General features: G+C 47.5%; 1 protein-coding gene and 1 pseudogene across 2 annotated transcripts; both read left to right on the plus strand.

Annotated features, from left to right (window-relative positions):
- The first annotated feature begins 6 nt into the window (after positions 1 to 6).
- OLFML2A (olfactomedin like 2A) lies at positions 7 to 21,405 on the plus strand. Its single transcript, XM_080928126.1, has 7 exons — positions 7 to 264; positions 5,037 to 5,144; positions 6,809 to 7,030; positions 9,554 to 9,815; positions 12,874 to 13,131; positions 15,753 to 15,938; positions 17,370 to 21,405. Exons 1-7 carry the CDS (start codon positions 28 to 30, stop codon positions 17,972 to 17,974), a joined length of 1,878 nt encoding a protein of 625 aa, XP_080784252.1. The 5' UTR covers positions 7 to 27; the 3' UTR covers positions 17,975 to 21,405.
- Positions 10,540 to 11,100, plus strand: LOC308429341 (large ribosomal subunit protein uL6-like; annotated as a pseudogene). The gene has a single exon. The product of its transcript is annotated as a large ribosomal subunit protein uL6-like (transcript).
- Positions 21,406 to 22,825: the final 1,420 nt, after the last annotated feature.

The raw sequence follows: 22,825 nt of genomic DNA on the forward strand, positions 1-22,825 counted from the left end.
GTGTTCAGTGACCTGGACCAGGTGCGGATGACCTCAGAAGGCTCTGACTGCCGCTGCAAGTGCATCATGCGACCACTGAGCAAGGATGCATGCAGCCGGGTGCGAAGTGGACGCGCACGAGTAGAGGACTTCTACACTGTGGAGACACTGAGCTCAGGGGCCGACTGCCGGTGCTCCTGCACTGCACCGCCCTCCTCACTCAACCCCTGTGAGAACGAGTGGAAGATGGAGAAACTGAAGAAGCAGGCACCTGAGCTCCTCAAGGTAGGCTGACAGTGAGGGCGTTAGCCTGGCTCTCCCATGACATCTGTGTCACAGGTTGGAAAACTGAGACTTCCTGCATGAAGCCATCACTCACCATCCTGGGTATGACCCAAATCACTTTATATGACTTCACCTAGCTGTAGCATAAATACTGGGACACTTGATTGTTTTGTTCTGTCTTGCTTTGTGAGTCAAGGTCACACTCTGTGGCCCACATTGGCCTGGAATTCACTATATATACCAGGATAGCTAGCCTGGAATTTGCAGCTGTCCTCCTGCCTCTGCTTGCCTGAGTTCAGCGATTATGGGCATGGGCCACCATACCAGGCTTACTTTTATTTGTTAACTTTAATTGAAGTAGGAGTTTGTATATACCAGGGTTGCCTTAGACTTCCTATGTAGCCCAAGATGACCTTCTGATCCTCCAGCCTTAGCTTACCAAGTATTGACAATACAGTACCAGGCCAGAATTCCGTGGGCTTGGTGGGGCTGAGATTTGAATCCAAATCATACATCTGATCCATACATTCCTCTGTCCTTCTCTAAAGGACCACTTTGTTAGGTCTTCTAAAGGGCCAGAATATTTCATCCCACCATCTCCTTTCCCCCGAGACAGTGTTGCTCTGTTTAGCTCAGGCTACCCTGTGACTCACTCTATAGACCAAAGTGACCTCAAACTCAAAGACCCACCTACCTCTGTCTCTCAAGTGCCAGGATTAAAGGCATGCACCACCACAGCCCCGCCCATAGCTTTATAAAATAATGTACATGAGTATTTTACCTATATATTTATAAGTCCATGGAGGCCAGAGGAGGGAATCAATCCACTGGGACTGGAGTTACAAGTGCTGAGAGCTGAACCCAGGTCCCCTGTAAGCATAAGAAGTGGTCTTAACTGTGGAACCATCTTTCTGTCCCCCTGTCAATATCTTTGAAAGTCTTTTATTCTTACAGTTTCTTCCAAACATGCATCTCATTACCCTATTTGGTATCAGAGACCACAAAGGGTCTGAGATGCTGCCGTGTTTATAAGCTTACAAGTGATGGAGTCCTGGATGCTGGTGACACACGCAGCATTCTGGGTCACAAAGGACCTCATGACTCTCAGATAATTGCCTTCTCTTTCACTGACTTGTGCTCCAGCACACTGTAACTCAGTGTGTGTTCAGTATGATGTGAAATAGAGGAGTCGTGAGCTCAGAGAACTAACCTGGTATCGTTCCTTGCAGGAAAATGCTGTCTCATCACCTAAGGCTTTCCCTAACTAGATGACTCACAAAATAAGATGGCTGGCTCATTTGCATGCAAGACGTACAGGGAAGCAAGAGACCCATGGAGTACTGTTTCCAACATGTGGCTGAAAATGTTTTCTTTAAATTTAACTTTAAGTTTATTTTTATACTACATAAATTGATGCCAAAATTATCAAACTTGGAAGGAGCAGCACATTTTAAGTGGCCTTCTAACACTTTGGCAGTGCCTGGATAGCAGTGTCTCCCTGGGGCCTCCCCAGAGCTCTGTGGATTCCAGGCATCTAACCCAAAGGCCTGTCTTCAGTTACAGGGGCAAACCTGGTTTCTTCTCAAATCAGTGGTCTAATAACTGGAGGTTCTGTTGTTTCTATTTTAGTTTGTGGGTCCGTGATCTCATACTGTAGCCCAGACTGACCTCATACTTGTAGCAGCAATTCTCCTGCCTCAGCCTCCCGAGTGCTGAAATTACAGGTATACACTATCATGCCCAGCTTCTACAGCTGAGTTATGAGCATGCTCACTGTGAAGATGCACAGGGCCCTCTGTCTAAACACTGCCTCATGTCATCCCTGCTGGAACGCTTTGGAAAGGGAGATTATGGGGCCAGTTTTACTTATAATGGACTCTGAGCCCAAAGAAGGGAGGCAAGTTGCCTGAAACCATAGAAAGGAGCAACAGGACTAAGCTGAGCCCCAAATTCTCTGTTATGTTTTATCTTCTACCTACAAGGTCACTAAGCTGAGGGTCTCCCACCAATCCATTGTCCCTTAGGTCTTTTTGGAGCATGGCAGACATAATGTTGTGCATATGGTCTTAACTTGGCCCTAGAGATAGAGTTACCCACACCAGGCAGGAGAGATCACCTACAGCACAGGGGTTCTCCCACTCATTTGGCTATATTGCCCTCAGCAGCAGGAGGTTCTGTATGAACATCTTAGGGAGGAAATTAAGAAGATCCCCTGGGTACAGAGCTTGCCTTGCAGCCCACCTTTTCATACCAGCCCCTTGGACCATGTAACAACTACAGCCATGACCTGGCCTAGACTGCATGCTTGTGCAGGAGACGGTACTGCCCCCCACCCTTGGGTAGACTGGTCAAAAGAAATACCTCTCACTACTTCCCTCGTTTTCTTTTTGGACATAGGTCAGCTATGGCTTATTTGGACATAGGTCATCCTTGAGGAGCTGCCAGGCCAGAGGACACAGCTGCTGACGAACAAGGGCAGTGTGCTCTGTACTGGGCCAGGAATTGTGCGAGCTTGGGCTAGAGAAATGGCTCAGCAGTTATGACCTCTTTGCTCCGCCCAGCCCTCCTGTTCAACAGCTTACTGCCTGTAATTCCAGCACCAGGGGATCTGACATCCTCTTCTGGCTTTTGACTGTACCTGCACTCATGTACACACATACACATACACACACACACACACACACACACACACACATACACACACACACACATACACACACACACAATTAAAAACTAAAATAAATCTTTATGACAATGAAAACTGAAGTTTAAAAAAAAAAAAAAAAAGTCTTGTCAGTGTCCAAGAGTAGCGTTACATTAGGAAGCAGAGGCAGGTGGATCTCTCTGAGTTTGAGGCCAGCCTGGTCTAGATAGTTCCAGGACAACCAGAGCTACACAGTGAGACCCTGTTTTCAAACAAACAAACAGTCTACCAGGGCCTAATGCGTCATGAAACACTCTAGAGATAGATTTTAGGAAAATGAGGCTGGGAGTGTAGCTGAGCGGTATAGTGTCTGTTTAGTGGACATAGGCTCCATCCTCAGTACAGAAAAGGGGAAGACGGGGGAGAGGGAGGGACAGGAACAGGAAGTGGCTGGGGAGAGGGGCTTGTGGGAAGTGTTCCCATCAAGGTAAGTCCCCATGCTAGGCAAGCATGAGGACCTGAGTTTGGGTCCCCAGCACCCATATAAAAGCCTGGCATGGAGGCCCATGCTTGTAACCCAGTACTCATGGGGACCAGCCAGTCTAGACAAAATGGCAACCTGCAGGTTCTCTGTCTCAGGAGATAAGATGGAGGCAGACACCTAACATTGACCTATAACCTACACAGCTGAGCTCGCCTGCGTTATCCGGGGAGGGAAAAGGAAGGGAAGAACTAAGGAAGACAATGCAGGCATGCTAAATTTTAAATCCAATGTCTTCTGAGAGTCAAGACATATAAAATTGCTCTGCCAAGTGACTACAAAACATGAAAAGCCAACACGTCTTCTCCCATTCTCTACTGACTTTGCCACAGGCAGCAGTTTGTTCACAGAGAAGTAAGAGAAGCATAAACCCATAGCCACAGCTCACCCCAGCTCCCTCTGCTCAGAATGTCCTGTCCCCAGCGCAATGCATGTGTATGTTCCTCCTCTAGAGCTCAGCTTGATCCTGCTTAAGAACAAGGGCTGCTCTTGCCTAGGACTAGGGTTTGATTCCCAGCATCCACGTGGTAGCTCACAACCATCTGTAACTCCAATTTAAGGCACCCAATACTTGCTTTTGGCCTCCACAGCACCTACACGGTGCACAGACATATGCACGAAAACACCCATACACATAAAATTTTAAAAATCTAAAAAAGAAAAAAATAAAAAGGCCCATACTTTGGGTTGGGTTAATCAATTGAAACAAGCAGGCCTTTTGGCCAGTGATTCATGACCAAGTAGCCCATTATAAACTCACTCCCCAGAGGCACTGTAACGAATTATACAAAGCAGAGCCACAAGTGGAGACCTCCCAAATAAGGATGTGGCCCCAAGCCAAGGGTCAGATTCAACCCGGCTCCTCAGGAACCAGGACACTGGCCTTAGAGATGCCCACACTATCGGTTGTAAGTGTCATTCAAAAGGGAGGCGCGTACAGAGAGGATGCCATCAGGTTACAAAGTACAGACCAGAGGAAGAGCTCCCCATGTTCCGTCATACAGAAGGGTGGTTGTGGGAGGTAATAGTTAAATGTCTATTTCAAAATATTTTACCAGAGAAGAACTTGAATGGTCCCATCACAAAGAAGCTAAATTTATAGTATATATTATATTTATATTATATATTATATATCTCATATATATTTGTAATTATTTAATTTTATATCTCAAACATATTTATAATTAGATATAACATACATACATATCTCACTCACATATATCTCTTTCTGCTGGGGATGTGCCCAGTGGTGAAATATTTACCTAGTGTGTAGGAGGCCTTGAGATTCATCCCCAGTACTTCAAAAAAAAAAAAAAAAAAAAAAAAAAAAAAAGAAAGAAAGAAAAGAAAAGAAAAGAAAAAAGAAAAGAGAAAAGAAAACAAATATGCATATTTGCAAAACACCTCAATAAAATCTAATGTGCTATTTGTCCTGTGATTACGAGCAGGTTGGAGTCCAAGTAGCCACCGTGAGACTCTAGGATTCTGGGGTTGTTTCCTGAAGTGGAGCTCCCTGTGTGTCCTCTGGTCTTTGTGTTCATATGCTTGCTTAACCCTCTGTCTCCCAACTCCACCCACCACCTCTAGCTGCAGTCAATGGTGGATCTCCTGGAGGGTGCCCTGTACAGCATGGATCTGATGAAAGTACATGCCTACATCCAGAAGGTGGCCTCCCAGATGAATACACTGGAGGAGGTAAGGGCAGGGCAGTGCCAGGGGCCCAGAGCTGTATCCAAAGGGGCCTGGACCACTTTGTTTGACTTTGGTGGCCACAGGAAGCAGAACTCCAGCAAGGAGCTGGGAAGAGAGCTGTAGGCTACAGAGTCCTGCCTTTGGGGAAGAGGTCTGGGTTTCAAGGACCTGAAGGCTGGATGAGCAGGCTGAGATACTCATTGGTAGTATAAAAGGAGTATTGAGGGGTGCTGCTAACATCAGGGTCCACACTGAACTGGGTACCATTCACAGAGAAGTACCATATCAGTGGTGCCTCTGGGTTGGTACAATGTAAGCAGGAATGGTCAAACCTCCCCAGGTTTGACAGTTCCATTATTACCTGTGTGGAAGAAAAGGCACTACAGACTGCACAGACTGTGTATGCTACAGGATTACTCTCTCAGGACAAGAACAGTTGGACAAGCCTGGAGGTCCAGGTTGAAGGTTCAAAGCTTGCCTCTCTCCTGGCATCTCCTGGCCTCCACCCATTTCCTGCATCCGGCCTCTGATGAGCACCAGGGGTCTGGGGACATGCAGCTGCCAGGAGCAAGCATCGAGACTTCCTTTCCCAGCTTCCTTTCCAGAGGGAGGCGGTAACTGGGCATCCTGTGGCACAGGAGGGAATGCTAACCTCTGATTAAATCCAGAGCTGGAGGTCACAGTCACTTAGATTATCTGAAACCTATTGGAGTATGTCCTCCTGGCTGTCTGGTCTCAGGCCAGCTAGGGAAGCTGACCTCAGACTTTTTCCTGGGCACAGTCTCACCTGTGCATTTCAGGTTCACACTGCCGGCTCTCTTCCTCCAACCGTTCCTCCTCTTATCTCTGGAAAAGCAAACCAGTTCCTCAGAGCTCTGAGTCTGCTGATTGTTTCTTTAGCAGATTTGGTTTGAGTGCTGGGATCACAACCCAGCATTACACCCAGCTCTGAAAAAATAATGTTGAATTAACAGATTACTACAGACTTTCAGGGGCCATCCATAGAGACTGACTAAATTATGGCCTAAGTATATAGTGACATATTGTGCATTTATGAAAAGGAGTGGGGAATGCTTTGTGGACAGATATGGAACTGTTCAAAAATGGGCTGTTAAGTGAAATCCAAGCATTGAAAATAAGTGTGTGTGTGTGTGTGTGTGTATATATATATATATATATATATATATATATATATATATATGTGTGTGTGTGTGTGTGTGTATATATATATATATATCCGTACTGTGAAAACATGTAACAATGTCATCACTGAGAAATAAACATGAGAGGGACTTTTTTAAAATGAGGGTCTCATTATGAGGCTCTAGCTGTCCTACAACTCCCTATGTAGACCAGGCTGGCCTCAAACTCACAGCGATCCACCTGCCTTTGCCTCCCTAGTGCTAGGATTAGAGGTGTATACCACTATGCCTGGCCTACTCACATCTTTTTCATTTATTAATATAAACACATATTTTTCATTCATTTTCTCTTAACAAAAGCCATTAACTACAAGGTCTTATAGGGCATGCTTGGTTCCACCCCTGTTCACTACTGCCACTTACATCCACACCCCTGAAGCCTCGATGGTCGAGTTGGGGTACCCTTTCTAGGGTGGCAGCTCAGAAGAAACAGGGCCAAACATGACCATGAATCCTGCCCCACAGAGCATCAAGGCCAACCTGAGCCTGGAGAACGAGGTGGTGAAAGACAGCGTACGCCAGCTCAGTGAGCAACTGAAGAGCTACGAGAACCAGTCAGCCATCATGATGAGCATCAAGAAGGAGCTGTCTAGCCTGGGCCTCCAGCTACTGCAGAGGGATGCAGCTGCTGTCCCTGCCGCTGTCCCTGCCGCTGCCCCAGCCTCAAGCCCCGACAGCAAGGCTCAGGTGAGGCCTTGGCTCTGATCACAGGGACAGAAGGTGGCTAGGCTTGAGGAGACAGGGTTGGATGTTTGGCGCCTTAAGAGAGGCCTGAGGAAAAACACAGCAGGAGAGCCCGTGCTGCGCAGGATGAGAGCTGGGCGAGTGTCTACTATTGCTAGCACAGATAAGCTGAAGCAGACTTGCACGTTTAGTCCGGAGGCGTGGCTGGGCCCTAAACTGGGTATTTACTCTTATTCCCAGTTCCCAAAGTACTGGAAATAAGGTTATGGGAACCTCCCTGCTGGCCCTAGAAGAGCAAGCCAGTTTTCCTGCAGCATTGCTTCTAATCTTTCCTGCCGTGGCTAGGCCCATGGGTGGGTGCAGGGTAAATGGTACCTCAGGGATCCCTGAAGACTAATATCATTTCACCCATGGTGAATAGCATGTTACGTAGACAAGATGTCCTTTTCTAGTAGATCCCTTGGTCTAATTTGCATTCAGAAATTTTGCCATGATAAAGACCCTGGCCAGAAGCAATGTGGGTATGTGTTATAATAATTATTAAAATTGGAATTGGCTTATCTCTTTATCGGCCCCCTGCGGTCTCAATCGCTTCTAGTACAGAGCCGGTCGCACAGACTCTGTCACTCGGTCCAAGCCACCCCTTCTCTCACTCCACCCGAATGACTGCCTCCAACCTTGGTTAAAATTGCCCCTCTGCCCTGCACAAACATGACTCTAAGGCCCGATAGCTTTTCATAGAGGTTTATATATTAAACTTTCAATCCACAAACCCTGTACACCATAAGATTAAATCAATGGACAAAGATAAACTGCTCTTCTATATAAGACCTATAAAATCCTTAAAATGTTCATATCTACCTAATGCAAATTAAGTCCACCTGAATCCAATTCATCCTTCCCAATCTCCATCTTGGTCCTTTCTCTCTTGATTCTCCACTGTCCTCTCACCTCTGACCCTCTCTCTCCACCTCCCTTCCCCTGCCCAATCACCAGCTCTCGCCTTTGTTTTATTAATTAAAATGGGCAGGGTCTGATGAAGTCCTGAGTAAGTCACTAGGCAGCCCTTCTTGGGGAAGTGGAATTAACATCAAAATACGAAGAGTTAGTTGTAGGACCATCTACAGGTATGAAAGGGTTTAGTTTGTCTTATAGCTCTCAGGCCCACACTGCATCACTGAGGAAAGTCAGGGCAGACATTTAAGGCAGGAACTAAAGCAGAGGCCATGAAGGAACACTGCTCACTGGCCTCTTTACCTTGCTTTCTTATATAACCTGGGCTACCCACCTAGTGATAGCACCACCCACTGTGGGCTAGGCCCCATCAAATCCATCGCTAACCAAGAAAATGCCTCACAGACTTGTTTATAGGCCAGTCTGATGGAGGCATCTTCTCAACTGAGACTCTCTCTTCCCAGACTGTCAAGTTAAGGAAATAACAGCCAGCATACCCCTGTGGACAGATACAGTGACCCTCCCACTTTCCAGTAAGCGTCTGTGGGTAGACAGCCCATATCAAGGTTCCTTCCTCTGTTGGCACTCAGGATGTGCCACTTGGTACAGAATGCAGCAAGTAGTCACCCTTTTAGTACCCCTCAGATCGGTCATCCATGGGCAGGACACAACCCAGTGGCCTCATTTTCTGGTGATATTTGTAGGACTCCTCTGAACCCTACTTCCTCCCATACAGTATTAGTTCAGCCCACAAGTACGATTGGCCCCTGCCTACTTGGTACATGAAGAAACATGAACAGAGGTCATAGGGAGAGGGGGTGGCTGAGCCAAGGCTGGAGCCAGTCTACGTGACTGCCTGGTCCCAGCCCTTCCTCCTCAACTTGCAGCCTCCTGTGCTGACGATATGATAGTGGCACCTTTGGTGACCGTCTAGACATAAGAAAGCATAAGGAAACCTGTGCCTTGGCCCTGAGCTGGCTGCCTGCTCAGTGAGATGCCAGCTCTGCAACTGCGAGTCTCACTTTGGCAGCTGCCCAGATGGCGTCAGATACTGTACAAGCCTTATCTGCCCGAGCTTCTGTCACACAATGGGTGGCGTCACAGGCCCTGTGTTCTTGTGCCAAGACAGCCTCAGAGCATTTGAGTAGGAAGTGAAATTAATGAGGCTCACAAAATGTTAGACAAGGCATTCCCTCGTGGTAGCCAGACCCACATGGGACAGAATTGCTCAGATGCTGGGATTTCAGTGCTAACAAGGGGAACGTTCTGGGTACTCTGTAAAGCAACCTAACAACCTCTCCCTTTTCCATATCTAAGACCAGTGAGTGAGAGGCAAGGCTAGGAGGCCTTCCTAGGAGCCAACAAAGCAAGTGGACAGGACTTGGAAATGAGTATGTAACCTACCGGAATGGGTCTCAAGCCTGCAGAGGAAATCTGAGTGATAAGACAGAGGCAAACAACTTGTGGATGTTTCTGCTCTGGAACTTCACAACCCTCTAGCTCCTGAGCTTCTGTGACTCCCAGCCCATCATGTTTACTGTCACCCAAGTCTGACACTTCTGTTCCTCCCAGGACACAGCTGGAGGACAAGGTAAAGAGCTCAACAAATACGGCAGCATACAGAAGAGTTTCTCAGACAAGGGCATGGCAAAGCCTCCCAAGGAGAAGCTGCTGAAGGTGGAGAAGCCGAGGAAGGACAGCATCAAGGGCAGAATACCCCACCCCACAGCCAGGCCGCGTGCCCTAGCTCAGCAGCAAGCAGTGATCCGAGGCTTCACCTACTACAAGGCGGGCAGACAGGAGGGCAGACAGGAAGCACCCAAGGCCACCGCTGGTGAGTGGGGGTGGGGCCTGGTTGAAGGATGGCTGCCTCCAGAGATCCACCTGTCTTCTCAGCAGCCACAAGGCCACAGATCTCAGCATCACTGTATACTATTTTAGGATCCATTGCTCAACCATACACTGGGTAGAAGCCCCCAGGCAGTGTTGCTAATGGGGAGCTAACAGGCAATCGAGGAGCTTCTCCTTCAGTACCTCGAGTTTCTGCACTTTCTTTTGATCAAGGATCTGCTGCAGGTCAGCTACAGACCAGGTAACAGGTGATTTAGACAGATCTTACAGTCCAATGGGAGGAGCCACACCTGAGACAGTAGAGGTGGGAGAGTATGGGGTTCTGGGGGAGGGGGTGAAATGGGCCCTTGGGGAGCCCCTTGCCTCTGGACCGACCTCTCTCCTGTTCCTTCATTTGTCATCTTCCTAAAGAAGAGCCCAAGGACCCTATACTTCACCTGCCAACTTAGTCCTTGATATCTCCATGTGACTCATAGCCAAGGGCAACACAAGAAGTAGTTGGGTGGGTGGGTGGGTGGGTGGATGAATAGGTGGGTGGGTGGGTGGGCAGGCGAGCAGTCGGACAGATGGATGGATGGATGGATGTGTAGATAGATAGATAGATAGATAGATAGATAGATAGATAGATAGATAGATTGAATGAAAGAATACTTATTAGCACATTAAAGACCTTAGTTAGGCTCTTTTTGCCCCCATCTACTGCGAGAATGAAGACCATTCTCAGGAATCAGATGGTAGACATTCCAGAAAATGTTGACATCACTCTGAAGGGGCACAGTCATTGAGAAGGGCCCCAGGGGAGCTCTGGTGAGGAGCTTCAATCACATCTTCTTGGGAAGAAAAAGAAGAGGCTCCGTGTTGACAAATGGTGGGGTAACAGAAAGGAGCTGGCCACTGTCAGAAGCATCTGCAGTCATGTTCAGAACATGATCAAGGGTGTTACACTGGGCTTTCCTCACAAAATGAGGTCTGTGGATACTCACATCCCTATCAACGTCATTATTCAGGAGAATGGGTCTTTGGTTGAAATCTGAAATTTCTTGGGTAAAAAATACATCCGCAGGGTTCTGATGAGGACAGGTATTGCTTGTTCTGTCTCTCAAGCCCAGAAGGATGAGTTAATCCTTGAAGGAAATGATATTGAACTTGTTTCAAAATCAGCGGCTCTGATTCAGCAAGCCACAACAGTTAAAAACAAGGACACCAGAAAGTGTTTGGATGGCTTCTGTGTGTCTGAGAAGGGAACCGTGCAGCAGGCTGACGAGTGAGACCTCAGTTTCCTAGCTCCAGAAACAAGACCCTGATCACAAGTACAATTTGGGGACAATAAAAAATTTAGATATTAAAAAGAAAAAAAAAAAGACCTTACTTAGGCTAAATTCTCACCACACGTACTGTTGAGATGGCTCAGTCAGTGGGGTACTTACCTCATAAGCATAAGGACCCAAATATAATATCCAAAAGCCACATTTTAAAAAATACAGGGTGTGGTAACACATACTTGTTTTGTTGTTTGTTTAGAGTTTTGTTACTTATTTAGTTTTAATTTATCTTCATTGGTGTTTTGCCTGCGTGTATGTCTGTGTGAAGGCATTGGATTCCCTGGTACTGTTACAGACAGTTGTGAGCTGCCATGTGGGTGCCAGGAATTGAACCCAGGACCTCTAGAAGAGCAGCCAGTGCTCTTAACCGCTGAGCCACGCCATCTCTCTAGCAACCCTATCTCCCTTTAAATAATGTTTTAAAAAGATTTATTTCTCTTATGTGTGTGTTTGTGTGAAGGTGTCAGATTTCCTAGAGAGGAAGTTGCAGTTGCGAACCCCACGTGGGTGTGGGAATGTACTCCAGGTCCTCTGGAAGATCAGTGTTCTTACTGCTGAGCCATCTCTGCAGCCCAGTAGCACACACTTGTAAAACCAGCTCTAGGAAGGCAGAGACTGTACGATCTCTCAGGCTCACTGGCCAGCCAGTCCAGCCTAAGGAGTTTTCTCAAGGGAGGTGGACAGAATTTCTGAGGATGATTCCTAAAGTTGTCCTCTGCCTCCCACACATGTGCACATGTGTGCACCCATACACAAACATGGGCTTATTCATACATTTATTAAACACACACACATACACACTGGAAAAGAAAAGGCCCCTTAATGTCCTAGCCCTTCAGGGTACAACCTCCTCCCCTAGTCCCTGATGCCAGCTGTTGTCCTTGATTTCTGCCAGCTCAGGCTGGTCACAACACAAGGCCCTTGACCCTGGCTGGGCCACTGCCCAGGCACAGCTTTGGGCATCTGACTCTGCCAAGAAGACCCGTGGGAACAAGCTTCCTGCCCCAGCAGGCTGCTGAAGCCATGTTCCCTGTGGATTCCCTGACTAAGGGGTCTTTGCTTGCTCCTGCTGGGTCCCAGGTATGGGGTCAGACTGGCCTGTCCAACTACAGGCAAAGAGAAGCCTGAGCAGCCAAGCCACTGGCAGCAGTGGTGAGACAGGGAGGGTGCAGACATAGCTAGAGAGGTAAGTGTCAGAGGTGAGCAAGGGTCAGAGGCAAGACCAGAGATCTGTGTCCTAGAAGTGACTGGCTGCATCTGTCCCTTCCTCTCTTGGGGTGATAGACACTAGGTGAGAGAGGCTCAAGGTTATCAAGGTCCCCAGGAAGGTGACCGAGATAAAGTCTACAATTCCTGAGGTAAGAAGTTTTGCCCCTGGAACTAAGTTTAGGGCTTGACGGAAGAGGACCAAAGTACGTAACACTCGGGAGAAGGAGGAACTTCGCACTTAGCACCGCATGTTTGCAGAATCAGTACATTTACCCCTAATCAACACTGTGGTTATGACACTCATTTTACAGAGGTGGGACTACAGTGGGGCTTGCTCAGTAAAAACTCACCCAGTTGGGGAGGTCAGAGTGGTCAGAAAGTTCTACCCTGTTCACTAGGAAACCCACCCATCTTTCAACTCCTCATGGTCAGAGATGCAAGGTCTGTGGCAGACATGTGTGCCAGCACTGCTGAGACACAGATAGTCACTGAGTTGTTTTCTCTCCACAGACAACACCCTCAAAGGTACCTCCTGGCTGGAGAAGTTACCACCCAAGATAGAGGCCAAGCTTCCAGAGCCTAACTCTGCCAAACATGATGACGTCAGGCTGCAGGCTTCAGAAGGAGCCAACTTGGCCCCTGACATCTCCACTACCACCACCACTACCACCACCACTACCACCACCCCCACCACCACCACCACCCCAACCCCTATCACCACACTCTGGTCCACTGAGCCCCCTTTGCACCCAGAAGTCCCCAGCCAAGGTGAGTGAGTCTCCTACATGTCAGAAAACTCAGTTTAAGACTAAATCCAACACATGTCTGGTTAGGTTCTTGTTCTTAGAATCTTCAGCTTTATCAGTTTGTTGAAGGTTTTTGTTTGTTTGTTTTACTGTTGTCTTGAGTTTTTGTTATTTTGAGACAGGGTATCAGCGGAGGTCATACTTTCCTGCCTTAGCAACACTATGGTGTTGGGATATGAATATGTGTCAGCTGCCCAGGCCTACTTGGAAATTTTTAGTTCTTAATATTTTTAAAAAGATGTGTGTGTGTGTGTGTGTGTGTGTATGTGTGTGCGTGTGCGTGTGCGTGTGCGTGTGCGTGTGCATGTGTTGTGAGAGGTTGGGGGGAGAAAGAGAGAGAGCCCTTCTTTCTATCTATCTAGTCCTTTGGTGGCAGGGTCTCACTATGTAGCCCAGCCCTGTTCAGAGGCAGAGATCCACCTGTCTCTCTTTCCCAGGTGCTGGGATTAAAGGTATGTGTCACCATGCCTGGCTTCTATTCCATCTTTGAGACAAAGTTTCTCCCTAAACCTGTGGTTTGTGTTTTCTTGGTTCTGCAGAAAGCCATAAAATTCCAGTAACTCTCCTGACTCTGTACCCCTTAGAGCTGGGGTTACAGGTATGTGTGGGGATGCCCTACTTGTTACAAGGCTACTAGGATACATACAAATCGTTAAGGTTGCACAGTAAGTACTCAGCTGCTGAGTCATCCTTCCTGCTCGTGCGCTTTTAAAGAGTGATTAGGAAAAAGAGAGTCGGGGAAAGAACATCTGCCCTCTCTCAGCCTAACAATTACCCCAGGATCCTCTACAGAAGAACTGCCAACATTTAAAGTGGCTACGAAACAAATTATATTTGCAACAAATTCTCTTTACAATATGACCTGGAATCTCATCGCTAAATCCAACCAATGTTAGTTACCTCTCGTTACATCCTCTCTCCAGTCTGCTTGGTTTTGGTTTCAAGTTGCTTAGAACTGAGCTTGTGGCCTTGAGCAGCCACTTCTGAACTATACCAACTCTGGCTGTTTTTTACGTCCATGTTTATAGCCGTAGTTTGTGTCACACAGTGGACACTGTCCTCAGTAAACCACAGATCTGTCCTTCTGAAGGGCTCTTGACTATATGATTGTAAGCCTCCAGACCCTTCTTCCTCACTCTGGCCCAAGTACCATCTCCTCCACACTTGTCTTTCCAGAAGACGCCACAAACGATGTGGACAACAGCTGCGATTAATATGGTTTCCTCCCAACACAGTTTCTGGTGTCAGAAAACTGGAAATAACCTACAGAGCTGACGCTGGGTGGGGGTTGGGGAATGTTGAGTAAATTAAAAGGCACAGCTGTCTGGTGGCCTGGCAGGACCCAGAGTCACATCATTAAAAGGCTATTTAATGGTGTGAGCATCCGTCAGTGGAAGGAGAAAACAGGACACACAGAACCATGTATTCAGAGGGATCACAGTTTCTTAACAGTGCGTGTGACTGCACACAAGTGTGCAAGGGAAGGAAAGGAAGTGCATTTAACTGTGTACTAGAACTTGTCTTAGACCTTCCTCCCTCTTTTTCTTCTTTTCTTCTTTTTTGAGACAGGGTCTTGCTATGTAGCTTGACTGGCATAGAACTATAAAGTCCAGGGTGGCCTCAAATTCACAGCAAGGGCTACCTTCCCACCTCAGCCTCCACACTGAAGGGTCACAAGCATTCCTACAACACTCAGCTTCAGTTTTCAAGTATTCAGAAATGCCACGAACTCATCCCTTTGCCAAACTGTACTTTTGAGGCTTTGGCCAAAATCTTTCAATCCTGTTATTATCCACCATTGTACTTTCTGCTTCCCAAAGATGGGCCCTTTTGTTGTGTTCTGACATATGGCGGATGCTGGGTTTTTGAATGGCGTGCATCTCGTCTGTTCCCTCTTCTGACTGCTCATGCTTTCTCCAGTGACCAGGCATTGCTTTGCTCATAAACCAGAGGTCACCAGCAAAACCATCAAGAGAGAATTAAGATGGAGTCAGATAAGTCAGGTATAATAGAGCACACATTTAATCCCAGCACTTAGGAGGCAGAGACAGGCAGATCTGAGTTCAAGGCCAGGCTGGTCTACAGAGTGAGTTTCAAGACAGCCAGGTCTGTATACAGAAACCCTGTCTCTAAACAAAGATGGTGGGTGTGGTGGTTTGAACAGGTATGACCCCCATATATTCCTGTGTTTGAATGCTTGGCCCATAGGGAATGGCACTGTTAGGAGGTGGCCTGGCTGGAGGAAGTGCGTCACTGTGGGGGTGGGCTTTGAGGTTATATATGCTCAAGCTATGATCAGTGTGGCATGCAGTCTCCTTTTGCTGCCCGCAGATCAAGATGTAGACCTGTCCTCCAGGGCCACATGTTTCCCATCATGATGATAATGGACTAAATCTCTAAAACTATAAGCCAGCTCCAATTAAGTGTTTTTCTTTATATGAGTCGCCTTGGTCATGGCGTCTCTCTCTTCCTAGCAATGAACCTCCGACTGAGACACGTGGATTTGGATCACCTTCCTAGACAAACTGTCTTAGCTCGAAGTTAGTGGTTCTGGGTACCAAATGTTCCCTTTGCTCCCCACAGGTAGAGAGGACAGCTGTGAGGGCACACTCAGAGCTGTGGATCCCCCTGTGAAACACCATAGTTATGGGCGCCATGAAGGGGCCTGGATGAAGGACCCTGCAGCTCTAGATGATAGGATCTATGTCACCAACTACTACTACGGAAACAGTCTGGTGGAGTTTCGAAACCTGGAAAATTTCAAACAAGGTGAGGGAAGCTGGGAGGGAGAAGGGGAAGGCTGTGAGTGGCCTGGGGAGGGGCTCCCGTAAGACTCAGCCTTCCTGTGCATTTTCAACATCCACCCTGCCCTAGTTCCAGATAGCCACCCCACCCCAGGGAAGGGTGTCTGGGGGCCCAGAGAATCCTGTTACCCACTGCTGATAACTGAATACAGGGGCAAAGGAGATATGTCCTGCCTCATGAGTGTGACTTTGCTATCAAGGAAAATAGTGAGCTTCCACTTGCTGAGTGTTCTGTGCCAACTGCCTATGTCTGTCCGTCTTACTCAGGGCTTCTGTTGCTGCAATGAAACACCATGACCAAAGAGACTCAGGGAGGAGAGGGTTTATTTGGTTTACACTTTCTCATCACTGTTCAGCATCAAAGGAAGTCAGGATAAGACCTCAAGCAGAGCAGGGACCTGGAGGCAGGAGCTGATACAGAAGCTATGAGTACACTGCTTACTGGCCTGCTTCACATGGCTTGCTCAGCCTGCTTTCTTTCTTTCTCTTCTTTTTTGTTTTGTTGTTTCATTGGTTTTTGAGACAGGGTTTTGCTGTGTATCCCTGACTGTCCCAGAACTTTCTCTGCAAACCAGGCTGGCCCCAAACTTTGATCAGCCTGCCTTGTTTCTCAAGTGCTGGGATTGAGTACCACCACAGCCCGGCTGCTAACATCCTTTTAAAAACTGATAACAACTGCGTCTGTAGCAGCTCACAGACCAGTGGATGTGGCAAGTGTCAAGACAGGGTTAAGGGGAAGTCCTTCGATATTTCCTAGGGAGGTCACGTTGGCTAAGGATACTGAAAGATAGGTAGGCATTCTCTTTGCAAATGAGATGAGGAATAGCAAACCTCACTCAAGGAATGGTGTATGCAAAGTGTCCAAGACAGAGCACAGGGTTGGCATCACCCTGTACCAGTGTCACAACTGGGGATCCGGAGCCCAGGACTCACAGACACATGGATAATGTTAGTGCTTCCTTCATGACACCATCTTTGTGAACTAGATGAGGGACCTAGGCTCAGCCATGTGGTCAAGTTTTGGTGCAAAGTACTTGTTGGACACTGGTGAGTCCTTGGTGGTCTCTGTGGTGAATGGGTGGGTGATGTTCTTTCTAGTTTGCTTTCTGTTTCTGTGATAAACACCATGACCAGATCTCAAACTCCTAGAAACCCACCTCTGTCTCCCAAGTACTAGGATTAAAGGCATATATCACTACACCCGGCACAGCTAGCCTTCTCAAACAGTCCCAGCCACCTACCTTGGCATGAAACCTCCCACAGGGAGCTAGACCAGCCATCATCAAGCCAAACAGTCTCTCACAGATAGGACCACAGGCTGGACAGTTCCTCTAGGTTGTGTTAAATTACCCAGAACAGGGTGCCCTGGTATGACCCTCCCACTTCTCACATGCAGGCCGATGGAGTAATATGTACAAGCTACCCTACAACTGGATAGGCACAGGCCACGTTGTGTACCAGGGTGCCTTCTATTACAACCGTGCCTTCACCAAGAATATCATCAAATATGACCTGCGCCAACGCTTTGTGGCCTCCTGGGCCCTGCTGCCTGATGTGGTCTATGAGGACACCACACCCTGGAAGTGGCGTGGCCACTCGGACATTGACTTTGCTGTGGATGAGAGTGGCCTGTGGGTCATCTACCCAGCTGTGGATGAACATGACGAGACACAGCCTGAGGTGATTGTGTTGAGCCGCCTGGACCCTGTAGACCTCTCCGTGCACCGGGAGACCACGTGGAAGACACGGCTGAGGAGGAGCTCCTATGGGAACTGCTTCCTGGTGTGTGGCATCCTCTACACTGTGGACACTTACAACCAGCATGAAGGCCAAGTGGCCTATGCGTTTGACACCCACACAGGCACTGATGCACACCCACAGTTGCCTTTTCTCAATGAGTACTCCTATACCACCCAGGTTGACTACAACCCCAAGGAGCGGGTGCTCTATGCCTGGGACAATGGCCACCAGCTTACCTATACTCTCCACTTTGTGGTCTGAATGGAGACCTATGTTCACAAGGGGAAAAAAACGGAGGAAAAGGGGCTATCCCTAGCAACCCCTGCAATTGATATAAGTATCAGTTGGGGGCTATCCTGGGCTAGGTATTGGTTTTGATGGCTTTGAGTATGTTTTCAGTGACCAGTAGGTGACACTCACTTCCACAGCAGTGCTGTTCTGGGAGCTTCTCCTGCACTTACCCTTTTGACTCTTTCTACTTCTTCCCTTGAAGGCAGAGGTCCTTAAGCCCATTGAGTGACTTAATGAAGTGACTAATGCACAAAGGAGCAGCATCCCACTGGAATAGAGCAGGCTATGTCCTCACAATAGCCACATTTTACAGATGAGATGACCTCACCACAGTCCTCCCACCTCCAGTCCCCTTCCAGAACTCTGCAAAGCCTGAGGTCTTTGGGACCTATGCATTGCTGTTCTGCAGCTCCTGGCCTCTCTTCTGGTTGAATGCTGGTAACTTTGAGCTTAGAGCCTCTTGACCTATGGTCAGCCCCTGTGCTCTCCTGCTCTTCTGTCTAACCACATTCCAACTGAAGCAAATGCTGGCTAGGTCCATGGCTCTCCCTCTGTAGCTCCTTCTTGTCCCCATGTTCCTTGCATATTTTGCAGCAGATGAGAAGGTATAGGCAGCTCAGCTCTGACAGTGTGGGGTGCTGGCCTGAGCTCTCTCCACCTCAACTTCTGTACCATGCCCTCTCCTTGGCCATCCACCAGGCCTCAGCTCCTTCCTTAGTCCTTCCCAAAGCCTTCAGCCTGAGGCCTTTTCTGGGCCTTCAGAGCTATTCTGTTCACACTCAGGAATTGCTAGGCGTAAGGTCTTTGTCCCCAGAGTGGGTGGCCCCAAGATGGAGCAGGCTCTGTCTTCCTTGTCAATGTTAAATCTGGTCGTTTGGTGGGCTGACTCAGCAGCCTGGGAATCTGAGGGAAACAGGACAGAGGGGTTCAGAAGAGACTTCTCAGTTTGCAGGACAAAACCCAGAGGTAGAGGCATGGGAGGGTAGATTGGGGTATCGGCACCAGGATTTTCTTTGAGACAGGACTTGGGTTTGTGAACACACAAGTAAATCTATATAAGCTACCTTAAGACAGTACTGGCAGCTAGCTGCCCTGGGGCCGCTTGTGGCTCCCAGAGCCTTCAAACTCAGATCGCCCTAAGAACAAGACCTTTCAAGCCAGCCTAAGGCAGCTTTGGGCATTCTTTTCAAAAGAGAAGTTCTTTTGCCCATCTCCTTGTTTTACCAAAGAAAATATAGGTCTCAACGGTTTGAGAGTAAGGGCAGAGTCATACAGGGCAGGGTATAGCAGATCTCATTTGGTAAAACCTCATACTGATTCAGCCTGCAAAACAACAGATCCCCAGCACCTTTGAGGGTGTCTTCCTGCTGGCTCCTACCCTGCTCCTGGACCCTGGGCACTTCCTTGTGCCCTGTGACTACTCCTAGGATACCTTCAGTGAAATACCAATTTATGAAATCCTGCCCTGTAATACTCTGTAGGGAGATTCAGGCTCTGTGCAGACTTGTTTTCTTCCAGATATTGTTGGGTGATGTTTTACTTAAGGAATAACTCGCTCCTGAAATAAAGTGGGACAGTGACAGCCAGCCCAGCCAGGTCTGACTCACAGTGGTAGCCACATCCAGCTTCCCCCACCCAGCTGACCACCACAGGCTCCTCTTCCAGCCTCTTCAGAGAACTTGGAGGGCCCAGCCTTTCCCTTGGCCCTGGGTGTGGGTCTTTTCTGTGTTTTGCGATGTCATAGCCTAAACATGTGAGAGGTGCTCAGGCATCTCTGCAGCAGCCTGAGAAAAGGGGACGCTAGGACACACTGGTTTTGAAAAGTAAACATGTGGCATAGTTTCCTGGGGTGGGCCACAGGGCCTGCCATAGTTCCCAATTGTCCTCCAGGCCCCTTCAGGCCTTTGTGTGTTATATGGTAAACATAGTTTGTTTCCTCGTTTGTAAGTGGTCATACTGGATCTCAAGTAACTTACTTGTTACACAGGCTGGTAATAGAAGAGCCAGGTTTCCAAATCAGGTAAGCTGTCACTGTTATCTGAGAACCATCAGTGTGCTGGACATACTGTGGAAAAGTAAACTACAAAAGGGTCCATTGAGAGGCGAGGACAATAGGAATTTATCAAAATCACACAACAGTGTATCCTGTGGCAAGGCTAGGGGTTCAAGGCTTGCCAGAGCATGTTTCCTGCTGTCTTTGTGCCATGCTGGTAACAAGCTCCAATAGTGCTGTTACCATTGCTGCAGTCATTCAAGATAGCCAGGGCTAGAGGCCAGTTTCTATAAAGCTTTGAACACCAAGCCAAGGAGAGGCCACATCTAGCCTCGTCTAGAACAAAACTGTATAAATCAACAGAGCCAAGGCAATTCTGACACGGTTCTAATTAGATTTTGTCCTGTTGGTGATGAGAAGTATGTAGGGTTTTTTGTTGGTTTTTTTTTTTTTTGCTAAATGAAACCTGGCTCCCACTACCACACACACAGACAGACACCTTCACACACACACACATCACACATGTACACACACTATACAAACATTCACACACACTCTCTCACATACCATAACCACACATGTGTGCACTCACACAGATCTTGGGTTGTATTTTTCTGGGCAGCAGGTACTTCATAGAAGGAGGGTCTGGACTGTTGAGAACTGTCCTTTCATCCCGCACCTCTGAACACTCTATAGGTTAAGAGGCTTCGGCTTCCATCGCTGATCCCTCTCCAGAGATTCCCAGGCCTTGAGTGGAGCTTGGCACAACTTGGGATCTGGTAGAGAATCGTATTCTCCCCGCTGCCTCACAGATTCAGTGTAGGGCACTGTGTGGCTGTCAGAATCCTGGGTGCAAGGGAATTGGGAGCCTGGGGTTAGTTTGCAGTTGACCTCCATGTTATTCCTCCCTCTCAGGCTGGGTATTAACTCCCTCGCAGAGGTGGGACCAAGGCTTAGTGAGAAGACTTTAGGAGACCTCACAGCACCTCCTAGAATTGGAAGTCACTTTGACCTGCAGTCATACTAATCCACCCTGCAACCCCCAAATTGGCAGTATTTTCTCTCATTGTAGATTAGGAACCTCGAGTTCAGAGAAACTGAGCAGTTTGGTCAGGGTTGGGTATCTGGCATACGGAGGTGAGATTTGAACTAGGTCTCTTTAAACCAAAGCCCCCAACTAACTGTTGAAGTCGTCGTGTTTTTGTTTTCTTGGTTTAGGGCAATAGGAAGCTCAGAGACAAGTTTGAGATCATTTTAAACGCTTGTATGGAGTTTAACCAGCTTCATTCTAGCTTTTTGCATGTACCTTTACCCTGATTTATTTTTATTCTACTGTATTTTTTATCTGTTTTTGTAAGGTTCCACAAGATCTTTTTGTAACAGGGTAACATAACATGTAAATAAAGTCCATGACTACAGCTGGATGTGGTGGCACATACCTTTGGTCCATGCACCTGAGAGGCAGAGGCAGACATATTTCTGAATTTAAGGCCAGCCTGGTCTACAAATCAAGTTCCAGGATAGCCAGAGCTACACACAAAATTTATCGAAAAAAGAAAATTTTAATGCACTGAAAGCTTGATTTAAAATCTTAAGTACTGTGGACTACAACATAGAGTATAGCTCCTTGTCAGAGTGTTCATCTAGTGTATATGAAGGCCTGAGTCTGGTTTTCAGCATTAAACATCAATCAATCAATCAATCAATCAATCAATAATGTGTTTCTGGGTCTGTATAGCCTTGGCTGTCCTGCATCTCCTTCTATAGACCAGGCTGGCCTGGAACTCAGAGATCCACCCTCCTGCCTCTGCCTCCTGAAGCCATCACTGCCCGGCTTTAATAACTGCTCTCAAACTTAGTAGGCCTCCAAAGGATGGCCTTGAGTTCCTGATTTTCCTGCCTTCTCCAGTGGAGTGTAGAGGAGAGGGTTTATTTCATCTTTCATGTCTGTGTCTAGGTAACAGTGTATCACTGAACAAAGCCATGGAAACACTCAAAGAGAACCCAGAGGCAGGAACTGTGGAGGAATGCAGACTGGCTTGCTCAGCTTCTTACATAGCCCAGGGGTGGCTCCGCCTACAATGGCCTCGACCCTCCCTCACAGTCATTAATTAAGATTTCCCCATCTTCCTGAAGATCCACACTCAGTAATTACATTATTTCGTCCAGGTTTTAGGTGGGTTCTGAGATCTAGACTCTCTCTGCAGGCCAGTGATTTTTCAAACTGAGCATTCTTCCCAACCCCCTGCTTCTCTATTTCTTACAAGTGCTTCCTTCCATTCCTTTTATGGTAATACTTTTAACTCCCAAATAAGCTTTTATAAGCTGTTAGCCAAAGCAATTGTTTTTAATTTTAAGAGAGAACTTAATTTAACAGTGAAGGGGAAAAAAAAAAGCTGGTATCAATGAGTCCAAATAGACACTGGCTGTAAGCCACTTGCAGTTGGGCAGTGCTGTGGCATTCTAGCTGGTGGTTTGTTGGCAGACCAACATCCTGTCTTGTGTCTTAAAGGAAAGTAATGAGTGCGGTTCTGGGTGATGGAGCACTTGATTAGCATTCCCTAGGTCTTGGGCTTCACCCTCAGCACTACAAAGAAAAATAAAAACAAAGATTAGTGAGAAACTTCTACCAGTAAAAGTGCTTGGCAGCCTGAGGGTCTGAATTCAGTCCTGGAGTCCCAGAATCCTGGACTTCGTGGTCCTTCACAAGATGGCTCTCTCACACACCACCATGCAGTACTTAACTGACTACTTGCCCCCCACCCACACCCTTATATATAGATACCCTCTCTTTTTATAAACATTAATATATATTTATTTTATGTGTA

Source organism: Micromys minutus, assembly GCF_963924665.1.
Source record: "Micromys minutus genome assembly, chromosome: 13".
Classification (NCBI taxonomy): Eukaryota; Metazoa; Chordata; class Mammalia; order Rodentia; family Muridae; genus Micromys; species Micromys minutus.